Source organism: Leucoraja erinacea, chromosome 31, assembly GCF_028641065.1.
Source record: "Leucoraja erinacea ecotype New England chromosome 31, Leri_hhj_1, whole genome shotgun sequence".
Classification (NCBI taxonomy): Eukaryota; Metazoa; Chordata; class Chondrichthyes; order Rajiformes; family Rajidae; genus Leucoraja; species Leucoraja erinaceus.
The window spans coordinates 18,316,502-18,335,913 of NC_073407.1; the positions used below are offsets into that span (position 1 = coordinate 18,316,502).

General features: G+C 41.1%; 1 protein-coding gene and 1 long non-coding RNA gene across 2 annotated transcripts; one reads left to right on the plus strand and one right to left on the minus strand.

Annotated features, from left to right (window-relative positions):
• Positions 1-1,847: 1,847 nt before the first annotated feature.
• On the minus strand, positions 1,848-10,016 carry LOC129712025 (torsin-1A-like). The gene is made up of 5 exons (XM_055660161.1): positions 9,721-10,016; positions 7,258-7,523; positions 5,217-5,392; positions 3,539-3,666; positions 1,848-2,175 (listed from the first exon to the last, which is right to left on the minus strand). The coding sequence occupies exons 1-5, from the start codon at positions 9,911-9,913 to the stop codon at positions 1,931-1,933; spliced, it is 1,008 nt and encodes a 335-aa protein (XP_055516136.1). The 5' UTR covers positions 9,914-10,016; the 3' UTR covers positions 1,848-1,930.
• A 138-nt stretch (positions 10,017-10,154) lies between these two features.
• Positions 10,155-18,320, plus strand: LOC129712027 (uncharacterized). The gene is made up of 2 exons (XR_008725982.1): positions 10,155-10,541; positions 17,588-18,320. It is a non-coding gene; the product is annotated as an uncharacterized LOC129712027 (long non-coding RNA).
• Positions 18,321-19,412: the final 1,092 nt, after the last annotated feature.

Genomic DNA, 19,412 nt, shown 5'->3' on the forward strand with positions numbered 1-19,412 from the left:
CCCGCCTTGTTATAACATGGATAGAGTCCCCCTAGTCCTTGCTTTTCATCCCATCAGCCGTCACACACAACACACAATCTTCCAACATCTCTGAAACACGGTGGTGGGAGTGTTATGGCCTGGGTATGTATGGCTGCTGAAGGTACTGGCTCACTTTTCTTCATTGATGATACAACTGATGATGGTAGTAGTGTAGCGGCCCATAGTGGTGACCTTGTTAATATCGAACCCTCGCGATTGGCTGGCGCGGTCACATGAGCGTGGGAGCTTCCTTGCGGATTTTTTCTGTAACCGTTCATTCAAGCGCCACACGAATAGAATACACATCGTTAAAATTTGGCTGTCTATCTTGACTCAGGTGACTACGTTGTTTGCGTTTCAAAATAAAGAATTTTTGCACACCTTAACGTCTCGACTCGCCAAAGTAGAATAATGAATTCTGAAGTCTATCGACATAACCTGTCTGCTCAAGTTCAAACAAATGTCTCAAAACTCATTGGCCGGCGGTTCATTCTACAGCAACAAACTGAAGGGAACTAGCCCCCAGAACAAGGATAAGCTAAAGATGGCTGCAATACAGGCTTTGCAGAGCATCACCAGAGAAGATACCCAACAAATGGTGATGTCCATGAATCGCAGACTTCAAACAGCCACTGCATGCAAAGTATATGCAACAAAATACTAAACATTTACACAACATTGCTGTGTCCCAAACATTTTGGTGTCCTGACATTTTGGTGAACTGACTATGTATAAGCAATGCTGTAATTTCTACATGGTGAACCCAAAATGTGTAAAAATTGCCTTTATTAAAATGTGACAATGTGCACTTGAACCACATGTGATTTTTTTCTATTACAAATCTCAAATTGTGGAGTACAGAGGCAAATAAATAAATTATGGGTCTGTAAACTAATGTATTCTTGTTTTACAGTGCACTAAATATATAATGTTCCACCACCCCAGCACCAGTTATTTTAGATCTAAATTGCTTTAGAAATGAAATTCACAAAAAAAATCCAATTGAAAATAATCTGAGAAAATAACATGTATTTTCACATGTTGAAATTTATTTTTTTAAATAAAACCTCTTTACAGTGGAAAAAATGTAGTTAAAAATATCAGACTTTTCATGTTTTACCAAGTAACATGTATTTATTTTAATCATGAGCCTGTCACATAACTGGACACTATAACAAAGTAATAAGATTATTCTGGTATCTGTATGAAATATTTTGTATAGTAAAAGTAATTGTGAAAACAGACACTATTTGCCTTTTTAGGGAAATGTATCTATCTTAACTGGCTTTAGTTATATATAAAAAAAAAAACACTTTACATGATTTGACCTGTAAAAATGTTGACACAAAAATATCAGTAAAGGCAAAACAAGAAAATTGTTGAACAATAATCCCATGTTGGATATGCTTTTTCACGTTTGCTACGAAGGAGAAATTGAGTACCTTGTGCATGAATAGGTCATTAGTGCATTGCAAAATAAATTAGTCTCTTCTCGTTGTTATTTCTTTAAGTGGGACGGTGGGATTAAACTTGAACATAATACATTGCTGATTTCTTAGCAGGGTTCATTCGTCAAGAACATTTACTCAATTTTAAAATTATACAAAAAGTGTATTTTTCAAAGAAGTGCAGTGGTTCAATCTATGCAATCTGTCAAGCTATGCAATCATTTTCAACTAATTACTTCCCTACTGTATGTATGTAAACATGTGTGAAATTCTCAATCTTTAAATAGCAGCTTAAAATCACTACAGGAACAAACTGACAAATTGAGATAGATTGAAATAGCGCGATCCCCAGGTAAATCCATCAACTGCAGCAGTCAATTACCCCATTAATTTTATTTTTTTTATTAAAAAAGTGTCCAGTGTCGAAAAGCAAAATATATTCAATTAAAAAAACACACATTCTACAAGTAAAAATCCACCTTGGTGGCTACGGTTTTGCAGCCTTTGTCTGAATAGATCTTTTCATTTTCTGGGAAGTATGTCATTTCATCAGCTACAGCAGTAATAATTTCCTCATCCGCCTCATAACCCCTGGCTACCAGTTCTTCCTTGACACACAACTTGACATGTTTATATTCCAGAGGAAGGAATGGGACAAAGTAGTCAATCACGTTTCTATCAATGAGGCTGGTGTGCCAGAATCCACCTATCCAATTAAACAAAAATACATTAGTTTACAAAGATCACATCAGGCAAAGCGTCAAAATCATACAGCCATTCATATCTGAACTTGGGTTTTGTACCATTTCCATTTGCATCGTTTTAAAATTCTTCATTACCCTAAACACATCACAATCTACGTAATCTTGACCAAACCATAAATCCGTCAGGATCTCTGTAGATCACCAGCTGTGGACCTGCATAATCATTCCACCATTTGTTCAGCTATCAGCATCAGCAATAAGCATCTTCCAGTTCCTTCCCTTAACATCGGCCTTTAAGATGCTTCATTGACCAATCATTTGGTCACCTGTGCTATTACCGTTTCAAACTTTTATTGGATAACAATTTTTATAGAAGTGAAGCCTTCCCAATATTTTACAAGCTTCAAGCTCCTGCTGCACTGAATTAGCCTTCAACCAAACATTGTGGAAACTTAGCAATAAATGTCTGTGCTCCTGACACTACAAGAAGAAAAGGCAATCCGCCAGTGCAGTAACCTTTGATGGGAAAACAAATAAAACTGTAGATGCTGAAATCTGAAACAAAAGCAGAGATGCTAGAAGAACTCAAGCGTTATCTGTGGAAAGATAAACCAGTCAACATTTCCAGTCAGTGATCCTTCCTCAGAACAGAACTTTCAGCACTTTGATTACCCTCAAGTAGTCAATGCTGGAAAGCACATAAATGCAAACTGCAAGCATGTCAGAATAGAATTAGATGCATGCAGCTCCCAACATGAGCCTGTCAAACCTGTATAAGGAATGCCATAGATGTGCACTGGTAACTAGAATACTCATGGAAGTGGAAAAAGATATGAACAGATAAACAAAGGCACATTGTTGAAAAACGTCTAACATAGCCTTCATGAAATTGACAATGGATGTTTAATTTAGTTTAGAGATACAGCATGGAAACAGTCCTTTCGGTCCAGCAAGTCCATGCCAACCAACACACACCCATACACTCGTTCTATCCCACACACTAGGGACAATTTACAGAAACCAATTAACCTACAAACCCGCACCTCTTTGGAATGGGGGAGGAAACCAACACCGGTCACAGGGAGGATGTACAAACTCCATACACACAGCACCCGTAGTCAGGATCAAACCCAGGTCTCTGGCACTGGACGGCAGCAATTTTACCGCTGCGCCACTGTGCCGCCACAATGGTTGTACAGATTTCCAATTGGGGAGCATATTTTGTTCCAGTGTTCTTCATTGCACATTCCTCATTTTAAGCAAAAAAGTATATATTAATCAAATTGTACAAAGAAGCTTCCAATAATTCCAAGTTGAACCAGTGCAGCTCATTTCAAAATGCCAAAATTTAGCATACATACTTACTGTTTTTGTTATTGAAGACTCCGATAGACAGTTTACTGTCAAGATCTTTCAATTGAATTTCCTCCCTTTTGCTTCCTTTGTGCCAAAAGTCCAGTGCAATCTCAGTGATCCTCTCTCCACCTGCATTGCTGTTCACAGCAAATAATAGTGATTTATAACAAATAACCAAACACTAGCTGGCATAGGCTTAAGGTGAGAGGGGAGAGATTTATGGGGCAAAATTTTCACTCGGAATATAGTCTGTATGTGGAATAAGCTGCCAGAGGAAGCTGTAAAAGTGTAAACAATTATGGACATCTATATGGATAGGAAGGTTTCTGCGGGCTACAGGCCAAATGCAGGCCAACAAGACCAGGCCTGTATACCAACTTTGGTCAACATAGACATGGTGGACCAAAAGGCCAGTTTCATGCTGTACAGCTCTATGACAAGTCACAAAGGGTATCCTCTGGAGCTTGCAGGCTTTAATACACCTCAACTCAACAAAACATAACTACCCCATCCTTCGCAAGAATTTCTACATCATGAGGCTCCAGAAAATTTATCATGAAATCTCTGATGGCATCTCACTGTAGTACTGATGAAGTGATGGAACAGTTAGAGATGTCTTCTTTAAAATAAAATGTTAAATATGCCCTCCAAGCTGATTGTCGAATATTCTATTGTGTTATTTTGCAGAAGACCAGGGAAGCTCCCTCCCGTGTCTTGACCAATACAAATCCCACAATCAATTTCAGGCACAGAAATTATCTGACTAATTATCAAATGTGTTTGTGGGAGCTGTTGTGCTCAGATCAGCTGGCCTGCTTCCTATGGGCAGCACAGTGGCATAGATATGAGTGCTCCTGCTTCAGCGCCAGTGGCCCAAGTTCAAATTTGATTGGGTGCTGACTGTGTGGAGCTTACATTCTTTCCTGTGACAACAAGTTTCTTACTGGGGTCTCAAATTTTCTCTCACATCCCCAAAAAGTGCTGTGTGGTTGGTTAATTAGCCTTGCGTGGGGTTGGGTGGTAGAACCTGGAGGGAATTAATGAGAGTGGAGATGAATAGGGAAAATTAGTGGGGGGGGGGGGGGGGTGGTACTGTTCTGACTGGTCATAGGTTTGATAGGTTGAAATAAACTCCTTCCATTAGGAAATATGGAAATGACCACTTCGGAGGTATTTCATGGACTTTATAGTATTCTGGTCAGTATTATATAACAAGATATTACATGAATGCAAGTTAATTCTTATTCTTTAAGAATGCTTGTTTGGTGTTAAGGGGTTATGGGAAGAAGGCAGGAGAATGGGATTGAGAGGCAAAGATAGATCAGCCATGATTGAATGGCAGAGTAGACTTGATGGGCTGAATGGCCTAATTCTGCTCCTCAAATTAATAAACAAACAAATAATTTGAACATCATGTAAAATGGCATGCTTCAGTTGTTGCTCAGCTCTTAGACCACTGCTTGCTTTGTTGTCTGTTGTTCTACAATGACTGATCATGCATTACATTTATTCCCTCCATCATAATTTCAATACCATTTACAATATATTACAAAGCCTTCAGTAAATGTGCAATTATTGTCAATAAAATAATGTACCCAATTCATTTCTATTTCAAATTCAGTATTTTTATTCCTTAAAGTTAATGATAGACTTTGTTCATGTGATTCACTATAAATATATATTTTACCTCAGAAAAATGAAAATCGCCTTCCGGTACACCACTCCATCAATGTTATCATAGTACTCCAAATAAGGCTTAATGGCATCAATAAGGCCTGCTTGCATCTTGTCCATTTCATCAAAAATGAACATGGACCTGTCACACGTGGACACATTACCACGGATCCATTTCTGCAGCTGCTCCTAAGGATAGACATTTATTTTGTATGAAATATATTCACAGAAGCAACAACTCTTCACCCCACCACCACAAATCCCCAAACACACCTATTCTCAACACAAACACAGCATCACTGAGATGATTATATATTATCCCCAAGTCAGGGTTGATGATATTACAGGACTTTGCCTCGTTATGGCAAGAACAAAAATCACTATAAATAAATGGTTGGCTGCTGAAGACGAGTAAATTTGACACTTGATATGCACGTATTGTTATGTAGCTGTCTGGTGAAGCAAGACATTTAAGTACAGAAGAGGCTTAGTTTGGTCGATTCTGCCTTTCACCACATAATAGAAAAACAAATATTATCTCCACTTGAATCACCAACTCTCACATATAGAATGTCTCAAATACATGTTTATACTTATTACTACCAAACATTTGGATATTGCTGCTTCTTATAAGGATCTCTGTTGTCGTTGATGCCATTTCCATGAAGAGACTAAAGAACAATTTATTCCATAAATCCTTTAGCTGTGGGGCAACCATTTTTAAGGATGTAAATACAGTATCAAGGCGTATCCAGTAAATTAATATGCACTCAAGTCAATAAACTTCACATGAATTACATATTTAAGCAGAAGTACTCTGCAATGTAACCAGAATCATTATTTGGAGGGCAAATGGTCTGATTTGATGTGATACCCATTCCCAATTTTCTTTCCTACATCTGCCGAGGTCCATCTCCAAAGCACCGTGCCAGTTCCAATAGCTCTCAGAATGTACCTACATTACATGTGTAGCAGGTTATTCTCCGATACCAGTCAGGCATCAGAAATGAGTCTGATCATCAAACATGGCCAATTTATCAGTATATGAAGCTTATCTGTCCTGCCCAACTTGAAGGCACCAATCTGCATTATTGCTTCTCCCAATGTAAGGGTGGGTGGCCTCAATGTGTTATGATTTTTTTTTAAATGAAAGAACTTTTATTTTCATCAATGCTACATTTATTGCTTGTAGTAAAATTGGCTCATTTTCTAGCACTGTGATATTCCCTCGTGAATGATTTTCAATAATTGCCTTACATCTAGCATAAGGAAAGTCTTGTTAAGTGTTGGCACTATAACGTTTTATGATTAAGTCCCATCAATTGACCAAAACAAAATTGATAACATATTTGTCAATTCCTCAATGAGTATGCTACCAAGTTATCTGCATTGAGTATTTAGTGCTCAGCGTTCAGTTGGGTGGGATATCCTAGGCAGCCTCGTTTGTTTTATCTTCTGTAATCTTATGACCACCCAGCTAATCACTCCAAGTCACTTTTGGGGGCATTTTTTTCCCAATGTACGATTACAATTGCTTTGTTTGAGAACAATCCTCTCAAATGTCGTCGGACTTTTATACTACGTTAAAAAGGCACATTATAATGAAGCTGTTGTGATGACATGCAGGAGAAGATTAGAAGCAAATAATCAGTATTGTTTTAATTTATATAATGAAACATTAAATACAAAGAACTGATTTCCATGCACCACTTTAATCGCAAGGTTTGGAGGTTGTTTAACTATTTATATTTTTTCTTATGCATTCACCAAAAGTGATTACAATTAGATTAAAACCATAACTCACTTGGTGATCCATTATTTTATAAAGAAACTTTTTAAACTGCATGATTAAAACACAGCATTCACCATGCACCAAATTTCTATCATTTCATTCATAATCCTTCTGAAAACTTAATTAAAATGCATAACTCACTGCTGATATCCAATACTCTCTATGCTACCCCTCATGTTTTGATTTTTTAACTACGAGGAGCATTGCCCCACACAAAATATCCCATCTAGCAATTTAAAATGTACCCATACTCTGATGTTACCTTATAGTGGCTGAGATATTCAGGGTGAGGGAAGTGCAAAGTGGAGATAAACTGATGAACATATGCACTCTGCAGTCCATTTGTGTAAATGTTCTCAGCTAGTATTTTACTAATTAGGTTTTTGCCGGTCCCGGTCCAGCCATGTAGAGACAAAGCTAGAGGTTTTTTAGGGTTTGGATTTGTGAAGAAACCATTAACAGCCTTCAAAACAACTTGCTTGGCAATATGTTGTCCAAATAGTTTGTTATCCAAGTCCATCTTCAAACCTGGTTATGGAAATAAAAGGTTCAGATTATCACACAAAGAACAAAATTACTTAGAATGCAGAGTTTAACTGTTACACACACGTTTCACATTTTTAGTGCATAGCTGAAGGGATGTTAAACATTTGGAGATATTGCCTCTTCATCAGTACATAAAGCGGAGGCACTTTGCTTTCTAATGTGGACATCACAGATCCCAAAGCATAAGGAAAGGGGGAATTATCCCTTGTGTCCTGGCCAATGCCTACCCTTAAGCAATGATCGAGTTATGATGCTCTTTGGTGCACACTTACTCTACACCAATTGGCTGGCATATGAAGCAGGTTTATAATAGAGGCTATACTTCATTGGTTGATGAACCACTTTGAGATAGCCCAAGGATAATTTTCCAGCGATTCAATGCTTAAAAATGAAAGCACCATTTTAATGTGAAGTGCATTGTACTGAGTACAGTACATTAAAAAAGCAATCAATACCCCGCCCCATAAGAGTGAAAATGTCTAATTTCTGACCTCGGACTGTTTCTGTACTCAGTTACACATCTGCCAATCCTTAACAACGTCTTAAATTTGCTTCTTTTCCTACCCTGCAAATGTTTTTGACATTCCTAACGACATAAAGACCGCCTACTTCCATCTTTGTTTCATCATCTGTCCTACTTCATCTAATATCCTTAGAAAAACCTCATTCATTTACTTGTGTCACTCCAGATTCCAGTCCAGGCAAGTCCTGGCAAGTCTTCTATCCCCATATCTGGAATCTTCAATGCAGGCAGATTCCTGCTGCTGGGGTTTGACAGGAATCAGTGTTCACCCTTCATGATTTATATTACAAATTAGATTAAGAGACTGTATGAAGCTAAAACAAAATATGCGGGTAAAGAATAGAACAACATGTTGATTGGTTTAGATGGTTTAGAAGTTTATTGATAATACTGATAGAGGTGGATGTTTCAATGTAAAAAGGAGTTCAAAATCATGATAGATATGGACAAATGACATGACTTGGAAGCAGGGGGCAAAGGGAATTCATTCCCTTTGATAGGAGATATAAAAACAAGCATTTTAAACATTGAGATTGGTAAATTGTGATGTACAGTGTAATCTTGACACACTGGTTCATTTAAATGTGTAAACAAATGTAAATAAGTGAGTACCAGCAATTGGGAAAGTAAATGATTTGAACATCTTAATTGCAGAGTTTTTAGTATTAGTTTTAGAGATACAGCATATTTTGGTCCACCAAGTCCATGTTGACCATCAATCACCTGAACACTAATTTTATGTTACCCCACTTTTGCATCCTACACTATAGGGGCAATTTACGGAAGCCAATTAACCTACAAACCGGCACGTCTTTCGAATGTGGGAAGAAACCCAAGCACCCGGAGAAAACCAATGCAGTCGCAGGGTGAACACGCAAACTCCATACAGACAACAACCAGATGGTGTGGAAGTACAATCTCATTTTAGAATGACTGATAACTAGAACCACCGTCTCAGACAAATAAATGAGGATCACAGCCAGAACGTAGCAATTGGACAGGCGCATGGATTTGCAGGGAATGGAGGGATATGGGTTACATGCAGGTAGAGATTAATTTTAGCCCAGCATCAATGTTCAGCACCGATATTGTGGGCTGCAGGGCCTGTTCTTGTGCTGTATTGTTCAGATTCAGATTCAGATTCAATTTTAATTGTCATTGTCAGTGTACAGTACAGAGACAACGAAATGCATTTACAACGAAATTGTAAATTTCGTGTGTTCTATGTTCTGTGAGTGTTGGAGGTCAGGAGAGACTAATAAACGTATATCAATTTATGAGAGGCTTCCTGTGGTGTACTGTTTTATCTATTTATTACATTATTATAGAAACAATACTATTTCAATGACCACATTTCACTCTCCATCCATCAAAAGAGACAAATAAAGTTAAGATTAAAAAAACAATTGCTTCTCCCTATTATTTAGGGCCAAGTTATTACTGGTTTATTGCTGGATTTGTATCCAAATCTGAATTTGCATTGTAATTCCCATCAGCAAATATGTGTTGTGCATTGTACATTGTCACAACTACCCTGGGGAGAGCAGACGTGTTGCAAGGTGGCCTGTGCAATCTGCATGCAAAAGTCCTGTGGATGCAGTACAAATAAATAGCCGGTGTATGTTAACGTGGCGGTGAGATGTCACGACCATTTACCTGTCAGGTTGAGTTTCACCCACTCGTCCTCACAACACTCCTGGAACTTGCAGTACAGTTTGGGGAAGGTGGTGAAGAGGCCGGTCAGAGCGGTGGCCACGCCGACTGCGATGCCCATACTGATGGGCTCCATGGCCGCCACAAAAGGGGTGGACAAGAGCACGAGCAGCACAGCCCGGACCATCACCTTCATGTTGTCGGTTTCCTGGCGGCCGCCCCCTAACAGGCGACGAGGCACAAGACCCCGCCTCAACGCAGCGGCCAGCGAGCCCTGACAACCCAGCGGAAGAGCATGCGTCGTCACATCCGCCCCCTCTGACCTTTCCCCTTCCCCGCCCGAAACCCTCAGCCAGACATGTTTGTGAGGGGCATCCACACAGGCAGGAACAATGATCTTATAGCGGAGCAAGATGGTCTGCTCCTACGTAAAACACGTAGTACGGTCATGCGCAGATTCATGGGCGATTATAGGACCCATTTTAGCAACCAGCCTCCGGCAAAGATCAGATCTTTGTTTCCGCCTCCGCTCTCGTATCTTCACTTTGGTCTTTGACTTTGACCATGCCGTCCATATCTACCAGTGTTGCCTAGTGTTGCCTACTGCTCTGCGGTGAATTGTTCCAATCGCCAATGTAGGCGACCCGACTTGTCTTTCTTCAGTGTTTAAGAAGGAACTGCAGATGCTGGAAAATCGAAGGTACACAAAAAAGCTGGAGAAACTCAGCGGGTGCAGCAGCATCTATGGAGCGAAGGAAATAGGCAACGTTTCGGGCTGAAACCCTTCTTCAGACTCTCTTCAGGTTCCTCGTTAAGGAGGAAAGGTAAGAAAAGACAAATAAATCGCAATAAAAGCGAAAAGATGCCTATGTTCCTTCCACAGCGTGGGGGGGAGCCTGGCCCGGATCAGCACCAGAGATCTTTGATCAGCACGGCCAAGACACCAGAGTGAAGTTGCGGGGAGGTTTACAATGTTTATTATTTAATGTCCCTTCTCTAGTCTGAAATAAAGATCATCATTGGATATAAAAATCAGAAGAAATATAATTGTTTAAGAAGGATCTGCAGATGCTGGAAAATCGAAGGTACACAAAAAAGCTGGAGAAACTCAGCGGGTGCAGCAGCATCTATGGAGCGAAGGGAAAAGGCAACGTTTCGGGCCGAAACCCTTCTTCAGAAATATAATTTCAGAAACCCTTATATTCAGAAATATAATTGTGTGTGTTATATGATTATATACACCTATATCACATTCATGTATGTGTGTTCTTTCCAGCACAATCTGGTCAGTTGTATGCTCATGGAATAAAACCATCCTTAAGTTATACATCTTTTGTAAATCTTGCTCAAAACAAATTTAATTTTGTGAAATTCTTCAATTAGATAACCCCACCATTACAGGCAGATCTCATTCCACTCTCTGGGTATTGGGAAGATCAGACCCCATTTTATTTGTGGAGAAACAACTCCATAGAAAATAAGCACAAAAACATTCAGTAACATTCCAGGGCTAGAGCAACTGGAATCTTCATATTGCTATTATTTCCCCAAATACTGCAATTGTGAACAGTGTGATTACATTAGTGTGATTAGATGAATGAATTACAGAGTGCAAGTGTAATACAAAATCAACTCAAACACAGCAGATGAGCCATTTAAAAAGAAATGATTTAAAAAACATTAAAAAAAAAAGAAATTTACCAGAGTCAAAATTTATAAACATTTTATTCTTTAACAAGAATTAACAGAATTATAAACTAACAGAATTATGAATCTAACCCTATATCACGCACAAAAACTGTTCCCCCGCAACGTTGATTACCCTGCGAGTCGGGTAGGGTAGGTTCCGGTTAATACAAAATCAACACAAACACAGCTTATGAGCCATTTAAAAAGAAATGATTTAAAAAACATTAAAAAAGACAATTACCAGTCAAATTTTATTCTTGACAAGAATTAACAGAATTATGAACTAACAGAATTATGAATCTAACCCTATATCACACACAAACTGCTCCCCCACAACGTTGATTACACTGCGAGTCGGGTCGGGTAGGTTCCGGTTACTAAAATGGGTGGGGAAAAATGCCCAGGATCCGCTCCGTAACGTACTACACGTCAGCCCATTGCATTTCGCAGAAGTGGCCTATCTTGCTCCGCTATAAGATCTTTGGGCAGGAACAAAGATTATAGTGATGTTTCACGGCAGTCGGGTCACAACCCGTGCTGTTGCTACGCTACGCCAAGTGGAGTACACGCGATGAACTGCAGGTAAGCACTTACCATTGTTTCCAGCGTAGCGGGCCCGTTAAAACCCGCCGAAATTGTCAATTTTTGCGCTGTAAATAATTATGGAAATCGGGATAAGCGTGAGAGACATTTAGCCTACTTCAGAATTCCAAAAGTGAGGAGGAATGATGGTAGATAGAAGCGAGAGCTGAAGGGACAACAACAGCCAGAGTGTCTCACGCTTACCCCGACTTCCACAATTTTTTACAGCGCAAAAATTCAACATTTTGGCGGTTTTTAACAGGTAGGAAAGTACGCGTTTCTTGCATTAATAACATATACCGGAAGTTACTGATGTCCTCCAGATGGATTGAGCGACTCCGTGCGTCAAGCCCTATGACCCAGTGACCTTACGTGCACGCCCCCTATAGAGCAGAGCCTGCAATAGTAAGAGATTTGCAAGACTATCTCAAGAAGTATTAAAGGTGAAGTATCCAGGACTTAGTTAACTTCACCACCAATTCCATCCTATACTCAAATTCACTTGGACCATCTCTGACACCTTGTTCTGCGCCCCTCTCTTGATCTCATCGGCTCCATCACAGGAGATATACTACTGACTGATGTCTGTTATAAACCAACTGACTCCCACAACTATCCAGACTACACTTCTTCCCACCCTACTTCCTGCAAAAACTCTATCCCCCTACTCCCAATTCCTCTACGCTGCATCTGCGCCCAAGATGAGGTATTCCATTCTAGGACATCTGAGATGTCCTCATTCTTTGGGGAACGGGGGTTCCCCACTTCCATCATTGATGAGGCCCTCACACATGTCTCCTCGTTCCCCCTCAGCTGCGCTATTAGTTCCCGCCTAGTCACAACAGGGACAGAGTCCCCCTAGTCCTTTCCTTTCACCCCATCAGCTGTTGCACACAACACACAATCTTCCAACATTTTTGCCACCTCCAACGGAACCACCACTAGTCACATCTTCCCTTTTCCCCTTCCGCAGAGAACCTTTCCTCCGCAACTCCCTAGTTAAATCATCCCTTCCCACCGAAACCACCCTCTCCCCAGGTACCTTCTCCTGCAACCGCAGGAGATGCAACACCTGTCCATATACCTCCTCCCTCAACTCTGTCCAGGGACCCTGATAGTCATAGTCTTAGCGATAGTGAAAACAGGCCCCTCGGCCTAACTCGCTCACAGCAGCCAACAATGTCCCAGCTACACTAGTCCCACTTGCCTGCGTTTGGCCCATATCCCTCCAAACCTGTCCTATCCATGAACCTGTCTAATTGTTTCTTAAACGATGGGATAATCCCAACCTCAATGACCTCTGGCAGCTTGTTCCATACACCCACCACCCTTTGTGTGAAAAATTTACCATTCGGATTCCTATTAAATCTTTTCCCGTAGGTGAAGGGGTACAGTGCCCACCATAATGTTTGGGACAAAGACCCATGTTATTTATTTGCCTCTGTACTCCCCAATTTGAGATTTGTAATAGAAAAACATCACATGTGGTTAAAGTGCACATTGTCAAATTTTATTAAAAGCCATTTTTATACATTTTGGTTTCACCATGTAGAAATTCCAATTTGTAATTGCTCAGGTGTGTTTAATTGCCTCCTTAATGCAGGTATAAGAGAGCTCTCAGCACCTAATCTTTCCTCCAGTCTATCCATCACCTTTGGAAAATCTTATTTCTATTTATCAACATGAGGACCAAAGTTATGCCAATGAAAGTCAGATAAGCCATTATGAGACTGAGAAACAAGAATAAAACTGATAGAGACATCAGCCAAACCGTCCGCAGAAGACTTCATGAACAGAAATACAGAGGCTACACTGCAAGATTCAAACCACTGGTTACCCGCAAAAATAGGATGGCCAGGTTACAGTTTCCCAAGAAGTACTTAATAGAGCAACCACAGCTCTGGAAAAAGGTCTTGTGGACAGATGAGACAAAGATTAACTTATATTAGAGTGATGGCAAGAGCAAAGTATGTGAAGGAACTGCCCAAGATCCAAAGCATACCACCTCATCTCTGAAACGCGGTGGTGGGAGTGTTATGATCTGGGCATGTATGGCTGCTGAAGGTACTGGCTAGCTTATCTTCATTGATGATACAACTGATGATGGTAGTAGTGTAGCGGCCCCTGGTGGCGGCCTTGTTAATATCGAACCCTCGCGATTGACTGCGCAGTCACATGAGCGCGGGAGTTTCATCGCAGGTTCATTCTAGCGCCACGCGAATAGAATACACATCGTTAAAATTTTGCCGTCTATCTCGACTTGGGTGACTACTTTGTTTGCATTTCAAAAGAAAGAATTTTTGCACACCCTAAGTCTCGACTCGCCAAACTGGTGACCCTGTTAGTCCGAATGGATTTTGGGCATTTGACATGCAAGCCGCCGCCATCCCCGACGCCCAGCAAAAACGTTGTGGGTCTGAAGATGCCCATGTCGAAAGCACTGTAGTTGCACTCCGGAGCCTGCAGCTGACGGCTGAAAAAGGTCAACGGCTGCCAGCGGCCATCAACGAGCTGCTCCAGGTCACCACCTATAGCAGCATCCGAGGCGTATATGGTGAGTGCGGTAGGGGCGGAAGCACGCGGGTGCCCCAACATGGTAGCGTTTACCAGGGCTACCTTGGCACCCTCGAAAGAGGCGTCCGCCTCCTCGGACCACACGAGGTTCCGCGTTTTACCCGCCAGCCACCGGAACAGGAGGCTCATGATGTCAGCATCTGCCGGCACGAAACGGCGATAAAAATTCACCATGCCGATAATCTCCTGTAGCCCCTTCACGGAGAGCGGCCGGGAGAACTTCCGGATAGTCTCGACCTGGCAAGAGAATATTTTTGTTTAGCATCTGTTTTGCAGCATTATTTTTCCTTTTGGATAGGATGACCCCTTTAAACTGAAGACGGGAGGTATGATTGATATGAAGATCCTGAAGGACCGAAAGCGAGAAAAGTGAGGAATCGAAAAAGCCATTTATTTGTTCATTTCATTTTTATACACAATAATATAGCCCAGCCGTCAGCCTTTCAGCCCGTGCTCCTTCAACATGGTGTTTTAAAATAAAGCTATACTTGAGGCCCAAATAAAGCCTGTTGCAGCTTTTAGACTAAATAGCAATCATGTAACTATATGCTTTGTCATACCCACCAGTATGGTTATGCTGTTTCTGTGGTATAGAAGAATATGATGTAGCTTTACTGTTTTTATTTTCCATTCATTCACCCAAATGACAAAAATGCAAAGTACATAAAACAGAAGTTTTGTTCATTTAAGATGTGTCTGAAAAATGAACGAACTACATGGACTAAAACTCCTATAAACTGCTATCTGCATGTTTGGAAATTATTATAGCCTAGAATTTAACTCACCTGATTGTGTTTGCTGTACACCCTTTATACTGGCCAGGGTCCCATTTTGACACACTCCATTCAAACTTGCCTGCTTCATTAGAAAAATTATTATTTTACAGTGGCAAGCTTTTTCTTGTAATGAAGGTGAATTAGAGAAATGTTGATGTACTAATAGGAGCAATACCCAACCGTCAAAAAAAATGTGCCAGTTCTGCACCACAGTGCCGAAGGTGCTGAATTATCGGAGTTTACTGTAATGTGAAGGGCAGAAGGCAGTGAAGTACAACTCGTGCCTCTTGTGCCACCTGGCAAGCTGGTGTGAGGTGCCTTAGTATAATTTAGACTTGACGCCTCTTTTCTCTCCTACCCCTTCCCCACCACATCTATCCTTATACCTCCATTCATAGAACAGTACCGCATGGGAACAGACCTTTCAGTCCAGGTCGAACATGACACCAAGTTAAAGTGATCTCTCTCTTGCCTACATCTGATTCATATCTTGCCATACCCTGCATATCCATATGTCTATCCAAAAGCCTCTTAAATGCTATTATTGTATCTACCTGCACCACAACCCTGGCAGTGCATTCCAGGCACCCACCAATATGGGGAAAAGCAACTTGTCCTGCACATCTCTCTTAACTTCTGCTCCCCTCACCTTAAACCTACAATCTGTCTTTGACATTTTCACCCTGGCGGGAAAAGGACTCCATCTATCTTATCTAGCCCTCCCATAATTTTTTATAACCTCTATCAGGTCTCCCCTCAGCCTCCAACACTCCAGAGAAAATAATCTTATAGCTACCTCCCTGCCTTTAACCTGTCTGAAAGCACTTGGCCTATTTTCTGCACTCTTCTGCAACTTTGGGAAAGTGTTAAGAATGAAATGCAATCTATCAGCCCTTGGTATCAGTTGCAGGCATTGTGATGATCATTATAAACTCTCCAATCTTGCAATTGTGCCTCCTCATCCTCTTGCGCTCAATGGAATTGAGACCCAGCCTACTCAACCTCTCCCTTTTACTCACACCCTCTAATCCTGGCAAAATCCTTGTAAATCTTTTCTGAAGCTTGACATACCTTTCTTATAACATCCTTTGCAAGCAGAGGTTCACTTGCAACTCCTGACAATATCCTTTCAGGTGTTACTGCATCCACGAGACCATCGTAAACTCCCACGTTAGTCCGCAGAGGTTCAAACACTTGCAACTCCATTTCCAACCTCAGTCTAATGTATCTGTTGTTCCAGTGGTGTGGACTCAAGTAACTGCATCCACGAGACCCAACGACTAAACTTGTTGGGCGATTCGTTTTCTTGGATCATCATTATTTTTTGCTCATTGTTCTACGCCTGGACCCTATCTGTTTCTCCCGGTTGCCAAACACCTTTAATTTCTCCAGAGATGCTGTCTGACCCACTGAGTTACTCCAGCGTTTTTGCCACTACTGACCTTTGAATTGGCCTGGGCAGAAGCCCCTCCATTGGTGCTTGAAATGCAAATTGGAGTTCACCTTTACAACAGTAAAATCATTCATATTTCGCTGGGGCAGAGATTAAGACAACGTTTGTGGTATACACTTTTCTCTATCTACAAGTAACCCTTGCATCCCCCCTGCTCTTCATCCCTTCCCCACCATTTATTAAGTCGCTGACTTTAGTGTCGTAAAGTCGTATAAATAATATTATATATATTCAACAATTTTGTCTTTTTGTCATAACTGTAATTTAAATAGGAACGTTTATTTTCACCTATCTCACAGACCTCAAAACTAAAATGACGCCAAATATTATTGTTATTACATTTAACACCATGAATTGATTTATTAGAAACCTACAAATGGGCGACAACCCAAATCTTCTCTTTAATGAGAATGATGTTCACGATTTTTTTGCCCTCCATAATGTTTGGGACACAATGAGACCCAAAGGTTAATGGAATGATGTTCACTTTGTTGCCCTCCATAATGTTTGGGACAAAGACCCATAGGTTATTTATTTGCCTCTGTACTCCACAATTTGAGATTTGTAATAGAAAAAACATCACATGCGCTTAAAGTGCACATCGTCAAATTTTATTAAAAGCCATTTTTATACATTTTGGTTTCGCCATGTAGAGATTACAGCTGTGTTTATCCATAGTCCCCCCCCCCCCCCCCCCCCCCCCCACCCATTTCAGGGCACCATAATGTTTGGGACACATGGCTTCACAGGTGTTTGTAATTGCTCAGGTGTGTGCTTAATTGCCTCCTTCATGCAGGTATAAGAGAGCTTCAGCACCTAATCTTTCCTCCGGTCTTTCCATCACCTCTGGAAAATGTTATTGCTGTTTATCAACATGAGGACCAAAGTTGTGCCAATGAAAGTCAAAGAAGCCATTATGAGAAACATTATGAGACTGAGAAACAAGAAATACAACTGTTAGAGACATCAGCCAAACCGTCCGCAGAAGACTTCATGAACAGAAATACAGAGGCTACACCGCAAGTTGCAAACCACTGGTTAGCCGCAAAAATAGGATGGCCAGGTTACAGTTTGCCAAGAAATACTTAATAGAGCAACCACAGTTCTGGAAAAAGGTCTTGTGGACAGATGAGACAAAGATTAACTTATATCAGACTGATGGCAAGAGCAAAGTATGAGGAGGAACTGCCCAAGATCCAAAGCATACCACCTCATCTGTGAACCACGGTGGTGGGGAGTGTTATGGCCTGGGCATGTATGGCTGCTGAAGGTACTGGCTCACTTATCTTCACTGGTGATTACAACTAATGGTAGTAGTGTAGCGGCCCCTAGTGGTGGCCTTGTTACTATCGAACCCTCGCGATTGGCTGGCACGGTCACATGAGCGAGGGAGCTTCTTTGCGGATTTTTTTTGTAACCGTTCATTCTAGCGCCACGGGAATAGAATACACATCGTTAAAATTTGGCTGTCTAACTCGACTCGGGTGACTACTTTGTTTGCGTTTCAAAATAAAGAATTTTTGCACACCTTAACGTCTCGACTCGTCAAAGTAGAATAATAAATTCTGAAGTGTATCGACATAACCTGTCTGCTCAAGTTCAAACAAATGTCTCAAAACTCATTGGCCGGCGGTTCATTCTACAGCAAGACAATGATCCCAAACGTACATATTATCTAAATGGTGGCCGATTGGGAAAGGGGGAGATGCAGCGAGACCTGGGTGTCATGGTACACCAGTCATTGAAGGTAGGCATGCAGGTGCAGCAGGCAGTAAAGAAAGCGAATGGTATGTTAGCTTTCATTGCAAAAGGATTTGAGTATAGGAGCAGAGAGGTTCTACTGCAGTTGTACAGGGTCTTGGTGAGACCACACCTGGAGTATTGCGTACAGTTTTGGTCTCCAAATCTGAGGAAGGACATTATTGCCATAGAGGGAGTGCAGAGACGGTTCACCAGACTGATTCCTGGGATGTCAGGACTGTCTTATGAAGAAAGACTGGATAGACTTGGTTTATACTCTCTAGAATTTAGAAGATTGAGAGGGGATCTTATAGAAACTTACAAAATTCTTAAGGGGTTGGACAGGCTAGATGCAGGAAGATTGTTCCCAATGTTAGGGAAGTCCAGGACAAGGGGTCACAGCTTAAGGATAAAGGGGAAATCCTTTAAAACCGAGATGAGAAGAACTTTTTTCACGCAGAGAGTGGTGAATCTCTGGAACTCTCTGCCACAGAGGGTAGTTGAGGCCAGTTCATTGGCTATATTTAAGAGGGAGTTAGATGTGGCCCTTGTGGCTAAGGGGATCAGGGGGTATGGAGAGAAGGCAGGTACGGGATACTGAGTTGGATGATCAGCCATGATCATATTGAATGGCGGTGCAGGCTCGAAGGGCCGAATGGCCTACTCCTGCACCTAATTTCTATGTTTCTATACTGCTAAAGCAACAAAGGAGTTTTTCACAGCTAAAAATTCTTGAGTGGCCAAGTCAATCACCCGATCTGAACCCAATTGAGCATGACTTTTATATGCTGAAGAGAAAGCTGAAGTGCACTTGTTCCCAGAACAAGGATAAGCTAAAGATGGCTCCAATACAGGCCTTATACAGGTTTGACAGGCTCATG